The sequence below is a fragment of the Myxocyprinus asiaticus genome, chromosome 14, assembly GCF_019703515.2.
Source record: "Myxocyprinus asiaticus isolate MX2 ecotype Aquarium Trade chromosome 14, UBuf_Myxa_2, whole genome shotgun sequence".
Lineage (NCBI taxonomy): Eukaryota > Metazoa > Chordata > Actinopteri > Cypriniformes > Catostomidae > Myxocyprinus > Myxocyprinus asiaticus.
In genome coordinates, this window is record NC_059357.1 from 26,086,925 (window position 1) to 26,098,893 (window position 11,969).

The 11,969-nt window shown below is 38.1% G+C and overlaps 1 protein-coding gene across 2 annotated transcripts; it reads right to left on the reverse strand.

Moving 5' to 3' along the window:
* Positions 1 to 114: 114 nt before the first annotated feature.
* rogdi (rogdi atypical leucine zipper) lies at positions 115 to 7,726 on the reverse strand. 2 transcript variants are annotated; one of them, XM_051716688.1, is made up of 11 exons: positions 7,481 to 7,726; positions 6,995 to 7,066; positions 6,806 to 6,888; positions 6,575 to 6,629; positions 6,339 to 6,419; positions 6,103 to 6,198; positions 5,690 to 5,788; positions 3,297 to 3,410; positions 2,910 to 2,959; positions 2,647 to 2,773; positions 115 to 2,111 (listed from the first exon to the last, which is right to left on the reverse strand). In XM_051716688.1, exons 1-11 carry the CDS (start codon positions 7,547 to 7,549, stop codon positions 2,103 to 2,105), a joined length of 855 nt encoding a protein of 284 aa, XP_051572648.1. In that variant the 5' UTR covers positions 7,550 to 7,726; the 3' UTR covers positions 115 to 2,102. The 2 variants fall into 2 exon arrangements, with proteins under 2 accessions (XP_051572648.1, XP_051572647.1); XM_051716687.1 differs by having other exon boundaries at positions 115 to 1,242; positions 7,481 to 7,724.
* Positions 7,727 to 11,969: the final 4,243 nt, after the last annotated feature.

The following is an 11,969-nucleotide window of genomic DNA, read 5'->3' on the forward strand; positions in this document are numbered from 1 at the left end:
TACAAATCAAATCTACCATTTCCTGTATATAATTCCAGTGTACTATAATAGATGGTAGCACTGGTCAGTTAATTTGGTCTAAACCATTTGAAAAATGGGACACTTGCAAGATAGTGTTCATAAGGTACGTTTATTGCACAGAATATTCAATATTAACCATGAAACATACCATGAAAATATATATATATATTTATTTAAACATTTTAATCAGTATTCAAATTAACATACTGTCATTGAGGACACAAATTAAGTGCATGGAATAAATAAAAATTACCAATAAATAAACAGACAAAGCTGAGAATAGAGTAAATGAACAGAGAAAACCTTTCTGTAACAATCACAAACATTGAACGATCTTAAGTTACAAGAATCAGAACTATTGAGTGAAAAAAAAAATTCATCATGGAATGATGCTCATTAGAAATGGCAAACTCGATTCCCTAATCACAACATCCTCAGGAATAAGTATTTTAATGGAATGATAATATGAAAGCCCTCACACCATTAATTGTTATATGTCATTTAGTGTTATTAATCAGCGGAGTTCTTCTACTAGAATTATACCACAGTTCAGTTACATTGGCAAATATACTGTAGTTCATTTGTGCACAATAATGTTAATGTTTTTACTTTGTTTCACCGTGGGAGAGTCCCTGATATAATGTCTATCCCTCCAAAGTGTTCAAGTGTTAAACACCCCCACGAACTAAAAGGCAAAAACACTGGTGATTTGAAGAGGTCTCATTAAATAGAATGGAATATTTCACAGTCTTTGTGACAAACGAGAACTAAGAATTCCAAGCATCATGTATTTAGTAGCATTTCCATTCTAAAGTCTAGGCCTATGGTTAGCTTAAATATAGGCAAGATTACTGACAAACAGATCAACACTGACAACAATGACAAATACTGCATGAACACATAAAGGAATAAATGTCACTGAATACCTTCATCTGACAAGCCTGTTTCAAATGAATGGATTCAGCACATTTTACATAGCACAATATCACTGCTGCAGTACACATACTGTACAATAAACTTTGTATGCCTCACATGAATAAACAATACATAGTCCTATAGTAAAGGGAATTACTTTATGTAACTTGTTCTCTGAATTATTTTGTTCCTAGTGCATCCTAAAGTATAGTAATTATTTCATTTTATAATCATTTCATTGCAAAGGAGCTTTGGTCGGATATAGCTTAAAAGGGTCTAGTTCCAGAAACTAGAGAAGACAGAAATCTGCAAATAAAAAGAAATGACCATGTAAGTTCATCTTCTATTGTAAAAAAAAAATCAGTTTTGAATGACCTGAAAGGACCAGTTTATGTCTATATATATTTTTTTATATATATATATTTTTTTTTACATGGCTCTATGAAATACTAGTTTCTGATTGGTCAATCACAGCATTATGCAATCAAATATTTTTGTATAATGACTGCCAAAATGTATATTTGACTGTTGTCCCTGGCAACCAATTTCCTGCACTGTGCTAGTTAAATCTCTTAACTTCTTCAGCTCTGGTGCATTTTTGGGCTGCCGCCTGCAAATTTTCACACATATTTAAAAGCTCACCATTTACATATATTGTAGACTAATTGCCAAAAATTTGTCTCATTTTTTTCAGAACCACCCTTAAAAAAAAAAAGACTCCAATTATTCATAAATAATATTGTATGTTTACAATTCTATGATGAATAGAATAAAAATAAAAATAAAAAATATATATTTTTTGTGTTGTTGTCAACTTTGTAAGCATGTAATTCTGGTACTGTTCACTCCATCTCCCTCCAAATAAAATCATATTTTGTTCTACTAGATGGCAGCAAGTACTACAAAAAATATTTTTTCCACTATCACCTTGCAAATCTGAAATGTAGGTGGTGCTCTAACAAATTGTAGCCCTCGCAGATGTGCTCGTCCATAGACATTCAGTCTAATTTTCAGTTTATGCAGCACCTCCATTGTTTCATTGAATATCTCAGACTCTGAGTGGACTAGAAGCTCAATCTAGGTGTCATTAGAAAGCTGAGATCCTCCCATTTTTTGGCAGGATTTTTGCCATTCATGTGGCCTTGTTAGGAGATGATCAATGTTATTCACTTTACCTGTGAGTGGTCAAAAGTTCAGATTCAATGCTTTTAAACAATACCACATGTGCCCGATTTATGTATTCGGAGACTCGAACATTTTAAGTGTAAACTTTTTCTGCGACATAGTGCCCCCCACTTTTGGACACGCCGGCGAGTCTGCAGAGTTGAAGAGGTTAAAGCACTCTGCAGTCCCTTTCATCTCACATAATAAAACAATTTTAACTCAAATCAATATTTCCTACCCATTTAATTGATTAATTGGTATGAAGCTATGTAGTATGTGTGATAACATTTCAGTCAGTCATTATCATAAAATAAACCCTGTCAGGATAATACAACACCACTCCGCTTTACATGGGTTTTTTTGCGATAATGAATGGCTGACTGTACATTATCTCTTAACTGTTTCTTTTTAAATGTATTTTATATTATGAACAGTTCTGTACCATCTGATAACACCATTAGGTTGCAAAACAATCTAAAAGGCTCTAAACAAAACAAGTTAATTTTTGATGTTAAGAGAGTGACCATCTGAACATACCACACCCACCTTATCTTTGAGCTGTTGACAGAGCTGCAGGGAAATGGTGAAAAACACCAGAGTGTCATTCAGCCAGGGAACCACACATTCCACCTTATGGACATGGCTGATCTCAAACTTAGTGTTGTTGTATTCACTAAAGGGTAAAGAAAATTACGAGACAAACTGATTTCACGCACTTCGGCCAAACAGACCGTTTAAAAACAGTAAAAGGACACATATGTCATGACTGTTGGAGTTGCAACATGAAAACAGGAAATGTGGGCACTTACAACATCGCCCCTGGATTATGCAGCACTGAACTTCCTGCAGATTTGAAGTTCTAATGAAGAAACAAATTAATCTGCATTTTAAAGTGCATCCATTCATGGTAATTAAGCTTGACTGGTATTTTTTGTTTTGCTTTTTAAGTACAGTTACCCCTTTTTTCCATGATGTTTTGGTTTAATTTTGCCATTTTAAAAGTTTATTGTTATCCTATTTTACATGTCTACCTTTGTTTAATGCTTACTAATGCACATTTACATTTAATGTGCATTTATTGAATATGTTTGTCTATGTAAGGCACATTTCCATTCTATGGCAAATTGCATGGATAATAAAGTGTGAACTAAACTAAAAGAAGATGCTAGATTGAACAGATTTAAACATGGTGATACCTTGGTAGTGTTAGGCTGCAGCACATGCAGTTGGTACACTGTCAGACACAGTTTGCTGAGATTGATATAGAAGTTCACTATCACATCCCCAGGCATTGGAGGTGTAAACATTTTCTAAAAGGAACCAGAAATAATCACAGTTAGAACACAACAGATTATAGAGAAAGCAGTAGTGAAGCAACTGTTGGAGGTAGAAGAATAACAATATTTTAGAAAAATTTCAGACAGCTTTTAGAGAAAAATCACAGTACAGCAACTGCCCTTCTTAAGGTGACCAATGACTATTGATGGCGGAGGGTGCTTGAGAGTGCTCCATTTCAGTGTTGCTTTGTTTAACTGCAGCGTTTGATATATCTGATCATTAAATTTTGATTGATAGATTAAAGAGTTGGGTGGGAATATCTGGGGTGGATTTAGACTGGTTTATTTCCTATTTGTCAAATAGGAAATTTGTAGTGTCTTATGGAAACCAGGCACCGCTCATCACTTGCACAATACCATCCCAACAGTGAAGCATGGTGGTGGTAGCATCACGCAGTGGGGGTGTTTTTCAGAGGCAGGGACTGGGGGACTAGTCAGGGTTGAAGGAAAGCTGAACTCAGAAAAATACAGAAATATCCTTAATGAAAACCTGCTCCAGAGCGCTCAGGACCTCAGACTCGGCCGAAGGTTCACCTTCCAACAGGACAATGACCCTAAGCACACAGCCAAGACAATGCAAGAGTGGCTTAGTGACAACTCTGTGAATGTCCTTGAGTGGCCCAGCCAGAGCCCAGACTTGAACCCGATTGAACATCTCTGGAGAGATCTGAAAATGGCTGTCCACTGACGGTCCCCATACAACCTGACAGAGCTTGAGAGGATCTGCAGAGAAGAATGGCAGAAAATCCCCAAATCCAGGTGTGCAAAGCGTGTTGCATCATACCCAAAAAGACTTGAGGCTGTAATCGCTGCCGAAGGTGCTTCAACTAAGGACTAAATTAAGGGTCTGAATACTTATGTCAATGTGATATTTCAGTTGTTTATTTTTCATACATTTTCAAAGTTATCAAAAATCTGTTTTTGTTTGTCATTATGGGGTATGGCGTGTAGATTGATGTGAAAAAAAAGTAATAATCTAAAGCATTTTAGCACAAGGCTGCAACATAACAAAATGTGAAAAAAAACGAAGGGGTCTGAATTCTTTCTGAATGCACAGTATGTTACTACCTCTTGGTTCTGTGATTCGAAAACACAACATTAATTTTCATTGCTATGCAGATTACCTAAAAAGTTATATTTGTCGTTGGATCCCAATGATCTGAATAACTTACATGTTCTTCAAGAGTGTATAGTAGATTTAAAAACTTGGATGGCATGTCATTTTCTGCAGTTAAATTCAAATAAAACAGAGGTTGTCATAATCGGTCATGGTTTTAAAAAGAATCAGATTGAGTTAGCACTTAATCAAGTGGTCCTGAATATTCAGCAGGTGGTGAAAAAATTGGGTGTCTATTTTGACACAAATTTAAATTTTGAATATCATGTCAGGAAGTTAGTTCAGTCTTGTTTTTATTAGTTAAGGATCATTTCCAAGTTGAGACAGGTTATGAGTTTTTGGCATAAAGAGAAGATTTTTCATGCTATTATTTTGTCTCACCTAGATTATTGTAATGCACAGTTTTCAACTTTAAATCAATGCACTTTAGCACGGCAACAATCAGTGCAAAATACTGCAGCTAGACTTTTGTCACAAACTAGGTCTTTTAATACTATTACTCCAGTTTTAGCTTCTTTGCATTGGTTACAAATTACATGGGTTGGTGCCAGATTATTTAGCAGAACTTTTAAGACCTTATGAAACAGTTAGACCTCTTAGATCTTCTTGTCATGAAATGTTGGCTGTTCCAAGATCCAGATGCAAAATAAAGGGTGATGGAGCATTTGTAGTGAAGCCCCATGATTATGGAACAGCCTGCCCTGGGATATTAGATCTGCTGAATCAGTGTCTGTTTTTAAGTCTCGTACCTATGTTTTAGTGAGTGTGTTTTGATTTTACAATTTGTAAAGCACTTTGTGCTATATTGCTAAAAGGTGCTATATAAAGTTATTATTATTATTAGTAATAATAATAACAGCACACAAATAATTCTTAAAAATGTTCAATTGAAATTCTTTTGCATTTTTGCATTAAAAAATAGTAAAGCGGAATGCAACAGAATGCTTGAGAGACGTTTTTAAAAGCTGAACTCCTTTCAACTTGAAAAGCGGTTTAGAAAACACAATGCTCATGGCATGAGACGCTGTAAAACGGTGAGACGTGAAACTATGGCCCAAGATATCCGTCTGATGCAAATGCCTAGACCAACAATTATAAAGACCGAACAGCCCTAAAAGAAGTTCCACATACTAACCATTAATCCACTAGATGCAAGCTCAGAAAGAGTCATGCTGGCTGGGGTAGTGAGTCTATTACGTGCTCGGGTCAGCTGAAGCATCACTGCATCCATAAGCTGAAATAAAAGTAATGGCATCTATTAAGGGCAGAAAGAAAGTAAAAAACACCCCTATATCAGTTATAGCTGTTTGGGGTATCCTTATATTGTCTACAGCTCATCTTCAAATCGTCAATGTAACAGATTTGAAAAAAGGCACCTAAGCTTGAATAGCCTACAGTACTTCACATGTTTCATGGAAGAGTACATTGTACAAACAAGAACTACATAAGTGCACAAATTTTTTTTTAAACAGGGCATTTAGCTTTCTCAAATATTTATTTGTTCCACACCTAATTGAGCAACCAGAGCTTTTATTAGCGATGACAAACCTTATTAACTTCAGCCCCAGTTTTAAAGTGATAGCTCTCATCACGGCTGCTTAGTAACTGGAGGGCCTGATTCACATGGTTTCGGGCATCCTGGATCTGTGGAGAAGCAGAGTGTTTTTTCATCTCTATTGATAAAAAATAATAATATCAAACCACTGCAAACAAAGCAATGCAATTATCTTGTTTTGATCGGTTCACACTAAATGGCTGAAATTAGAGAAAGAAAGAAAAATTACCTGCTGCAATTTCCACTGTTTATCGTCCCGGAATGCAAAATGCATGACTTGACTGCTTTTAACAACTTTGATATTAATATCCTGCAAGGAAAAATGAAATATTTTAATCTGTCCATTTTATGTAGGCAACATAATTTGTAATTTTTATTATATTGCATTACATCCGAGCTGATATAATGCTGCATTTTAGTTCAGAATGTCGAGTACATTTTTATGACGTTGTCAAACGTACTTACAGTCTGAGTCAGAGCGTCTCCTTGTAGTGTCAAAACCCCTTTAACCTGGTCCATCCTAATCAAATGTGAATGGGTATTATTAAATAAAAGCATTTCTATGCTGCATTGTACACATCTTTAATGTCATAAAATCATAATAAGTGGCAATACACTGCTGCATCTAGCTATATTCTGCATAATGTTTACATTCAGTTTTAAAAATGCAGAGTGATCTTATATTATGACACTTACGTGGAGCTGCCCAGAATAAAATTCTCTTGTTTCAGTTGTCCTTCCAGACCTGTTGATGGCACTGAAAAACGCCTTGATGCCTCCTTTGGTAAAATCACACAAACTCTGTTAGTAATGCAACTGGCAGATCCACAATATAGAATTTAGGTGTATTAAGCCATTTATTAGATATACGACAAATGAAACTACCTTCAAAATGTCCTGCAGCTGTTTCAGCACTGCATGCACCTCTTCTTTCAGCAGCCAATTAAATTCTTCCTCCTATAAAAACACAACAACCTGGTTCAAAAACTTGCTCTAAAATGCTTAATTATTATGATCAACATGGTGCATTACTAGGATTAATGCACAATGGGAACCAATGGTCAATAGCTGATTGCAACACCACACTGTCATGAATGCATTACAACTGAACAGAGCATTGATAAGGCAAGTCAAATCACTGTTTAGATTAAATTGTTTAACCATTTCTAAGCACTAGGATGAATTTGAACTTTGTCCCACCAGCTGGTTGCAAAATTGCTTTCATCAGTTAGCCTGCTAATTAAATCGGTACACAATTGCAACTGCAATGCACCACAAATATTACTGTCTATTACTGTTAAATATTAATGACCTCGCATTTGTGTGTCAAGAATCTCTGGTACATGTAATAAACACGTACAAATCTCTTACCAGCACAGTCCTCTCCGCTTGACTCGCTGCGGTCATCTTCGCTAGTTCAGATCGGTCTGCACTGAGCATTACCTTTCGACTCTCTGAACTCTGTTGGAAATGACCTAACCAGCCCGCTATTTGGTGTGACTGCTGAGGCGATCACACATAAACAATTAGGCTTGACACCGCCTCCCTGCCCCGAGTTTTGGTTTGTGTGTAACATTAAAATCGTCCGGGGTTAGATGATTATCTGGTTGGTTCCCAGAGTCGTGTCTAAAAGGGAACCGTCAGGCTTGGAAAGTCTCGCGAGAGACGCGTTTGCTGTAACTAAGATTAGGGTAATGTGCGTGGAGCTATAAAATAGGAGAGCTATCCGTTAGCATCCCCATTCATCTCTATGACTGTGCTCAGCTAGCGCAGGGTTCCCAGAAAGCTAGAGAAATTGAGGTTACCATCTTTGCTCATGGGCGCTCAGTTCTGGGATTCGAGCTTCATGTGACTGATCACTCGTCAATGGCAATAGATAGGGAAAAATATAAATCACTTTCACGCTTTTAATAGCCCTTCAAAAACAATCCGTCACCGGATGACGATGTGCTATAATGCAATGAAATAATTTAAAGTGAAATGGTTCTTGGATTTATTAATTTTTTTTTATATTTCGTCATAAATCACGGCTACTTTTGTATGGCTATCTGTGGAGAAATATGCTTTTTGCCATCGGGTGATGTAGTTCCACCATCTACCAGCAGGTGCTAAAAGGGACCTGCTAACCAGCCAATTCCTGACCCCCTGGTAATGTGTAAAAATAGGGTTTTAGTTTAGGGGTTGGAGTCGGTGAAGGATTTCTGCGAGACTTTCCCGAGCCCAGCTCAACTAAACTCAACTCAACTCAGCTCAGTTTTATTTAAAGAGCACTTTCAAAAACTGCACTGGGTACCAAAGTGCTGTACATGAAGTTACAAAAATTAAAATCACATACATACAGCTTAAGAATACAACAAGCATTTAAAACCGACAAAGACAAAATAAGAGGAATTGACATAGTACAATTTATAATGCAATAAATTAAAAGCTAAGGAAAATAAATACGTTTTTAAGGCCCCCTGGAAAGACACTAGAGATGGAGATAATTTCATGGCCAACGGAAGCTAGTTCCAAAGTCTAGGGGCTGCCACCGCAAAAGCTCTATCACTTTGAGTTTTAAGGCAAGATCGAAGAACCGGCAGACACAGTTGATCACCAGAGCGGAGAGACCTTGAAGGTTGATGCAAACTTATTAAATCAGAGATGTACTCTGGTGCAAGACCACGGAGAGCCTTAAATACATGTAGCAACACTTTGTACTGGATTCTGTATTGGATCGGTAACCAATGTAGGGAAGTCAATCCTGAGGTAATATGGTCTCTTTCCTGGTTCCAGTTAAAAGCCTAGCAGCTGAATTCTGGACCAGCTGCAGGCGAGAGATAGAGGCCTGACTCACACCCATATGCAAAGCATTACAATAGTCCAGACGAGAAGACACAAAGGCATGCACAACCTTCTCCAAATCATCAAAAGAGAGGATGGACTTTGCTATAGATCTAAGATGGAAAAAGCTATTTTTAACAACAGCATTTATTTGCCAATCAAACTTGAGCTTAGTGTAAAAAAATAAAAGGTTTTTCACATAGGAACATTTTTTCCCTGGAAGCAATGACAAGTTGCCATCTAAATTTACCCCACATCCCCTTTGACCAAAAATAATAAACTCTGACTTATCCTCGTTTAATTGGAGAAAGTTGTTTGCCAACCAACATTTCACATCGGCCATGCATTTATACAGAGACTCAAAAGAGGGTTGCTTCCCATGTTTAATAGGAAAGTAAAGTTGAGAGTCATCAGTATACAGATGGTAGTGTATGCCATGCTTATCAAAGATCTTTCCTAATGGAAGCATGTAATGGGAGAATAAAACAGGTCCCAAGATGGAGCCCTGAGGAACCCCACACGTTAAAGGAACAACTGATGAAGAACAGTTCTCTAAACAGACTGAAATTGTTCTACCCTTGAGATATGAAGAGACCCAATCCAAGGCTAACCCCTGAATACCAACCTGGTCTCTAAGGCGATCGATAAGAATGTCATGATCGACCATATCGAAAGCAGCACTAAGATCCAGCAGCAGAAGAGCAACATGACTACCAGAATCCACACCTAATAAAATATCATTTAAAACTCTCAACAGAGCTGACTCTGTACTATGACCGGCTCTGAAACCTGACTGAAATTTATAGAGCAAATTATTGCTAGCTAAAAAAATTATTTAATTGTGCAAACACCGTCTTCTCTAATATTTTAGACCGACGGTTCGCTTCTTGACAGAACAGGTGGATTAGAGCAGGGGGTTTCAAACGTTTTGATGCAGGAACCCTTAAAGGGATAGTTCACCCAAAAATCTGAATTCTCTCATCATTTACTCACCCTCATGCCATCCCAGATTTGTATGACACAAATGGAGATTTTAAGAATATCTCAGCTCTGTAGGTCCATACAATGCAAGTTAATAGTGACCATAATTTTGAAGCTTTGAAGAAAATCACATAAATGCAGCTTAAAACTAAACCAAATGACTCCAGTGGGTTAATCCATGTCGTCAGAAGCGATATGATAGGTGTGGGTGAGAAACAGATCAATATTTCAGCCTTCACATTGTGAAAGTGAAGATTTATAGTAAAAAAGGTCTGCACTATTTATTGTTGACTGTTTCTCACCCAAAGTTGCTGCATTGCTTCAGAAGACATAAACTCAGCAAAAAAAGAAACGTCCTCTCACTTTCAACTGCTTTTATTTTCAGCAAACTTAACATGTGTAAATATTTGTATGAACATAAAGATTCCACAACTAAGACATAAACTGAACAAGTTTCACAGACATGTGACTAACAGAAATGGAATAATGTGTCCCTGAACAAAGGGGGGCCAAAATCAAAAGTAACAGTCAGTATCTGGGGTGGCCTCCAGCTGCATTAAGTACTGCAGCGCATCTCCTCCTCATGGACTGCACCAGATTTGCCAGTTCTTGCTGTGAGAAGTTACCCCACTCTTCCACCAAGGCACTTGCAAGTTCCTGGATATTTCTGGGGGGAATGGCCCTAGCCCTCACCCTCCGATCCAACAGGTCCCAGATGTGCTCAATGGGATTGAGATCCGGGCTCTTCGCTGGCCATGGCAGAACACTGAACGAGCAGTATGGCTGGTGGCATTGTCATGCTGGAGGGTCATGTCAGCATAAGCCTGCAGGAAGGGTACCACATGAGGGAGGAGGATGTCTTCCCTGTAACGCACAGCATTGAGATTGCCTGCAATGACAACAAGCTCAGTCCGATGATGCTGTGACACACCACCCCAGACCATGATGGACCCTCCACCTCCAAATCGATCCCGCTCCAGAGTACAGGCCTCGGTGTAACGCTCATTCCTTCGACGATAAACGCGAGTCCAGCCATCACCCCTGGTGAGACAAAACTGTGACTCGTCAGTGAAGAGCACTTTTTGTCAGTCCTGTCTGGTCCAGCGAAGGTGGGTTTGTACCCATAGGCGACATTGTTACCGGTGATGTCTGGTAAGGACCTGCCTTACAACAGGCCTACAAGCTCTCATTCCTGCCTCTCTCAGCCTATTGCGAACAGTCTGAGCACTGTTGGAGGGATTGTGCATTCCTGGTGTAACTTGGGCAGTTGTTGTTTCCATCCTGTACCTGTCCCACAGGGGTGATATTCGGATGTACTGATCCTGTGCAGGTGTTGTTACACGTGGTCTGCCACTGCGAGGACGATCATCTGTCCTTCCTGTCTCACTGTAGCGCTGTCTTGGGCGTCTCACAGTATGGACATTGCAATTTATTGCCCTGGCCACATCTGCAGTCCTCATGCCTCCATGCAGCATGCCTAAGGCATGTACATGCAGATGAGCAGGGGACCCTGGACATTTTTCTTTTGGTGTTTTTCAGAGTCAGTAGAAAGGTCTCTTTTGTGTCCTATGTTTTTATAACTGTGACCTTAATTGCCTACCGTCTGTAAGCTGTTAGTGTCTTAACGACTGTTCCACAGGTGCATGTTCATTAATTATTTATGGTTCATTGAATAAGCATGGAAAACATTGTTTAAACCCTTTACAATAAAGATCTGAAAAGTTATTTGGATTTTTACAAAATTATCTTTAAAATACAGTGTCCTGAAAAAGGGACGTTTCTTTTTTTGCTGAGTTTATATTAAACCACTGGAGTTGTATGGATTACTTTTATGTACCTTTATGTGATTTTTTATTTATTTTTTTAGCTTGAAAGGTCTGGTCATCATTCACTTGCATTGTGAGGACCTACAGAGCTAAAAATTTCTTCTAAAAATCTTCATTTGTGTTCAGCAGAAGAAAGTAAGTCATACATATCTGGGATGGCATGAGGGTGATTACATTTTTGGGTGAACTATCCCATTAAATATGACAATTCACCTTGTGAGAGACCCCCT

Coding starts and splice junctions, on each gene's coding strand:
- rogdi (XM_051716687.1), bottom strand. CDS start 7,549: ATGCTCAGTGCAGACCGATCTGAACTAGCGAAGATGACCGCAGCGAGT. Junction 6,420..6,574: donor GAGACGCTCTGACTCAGACT/GTAAGTACGTTT, acceptor TTTTCCTTGCAG/GATATTAATATCAAAGTTGT. Junction 1,243..2,646: donor GTCAACAGCTCAAAGATAAG/GTGGGTGTGGTA, acceptor TTTTATTTGCAG/ATTTCTGTCTTCTCTAGTTT.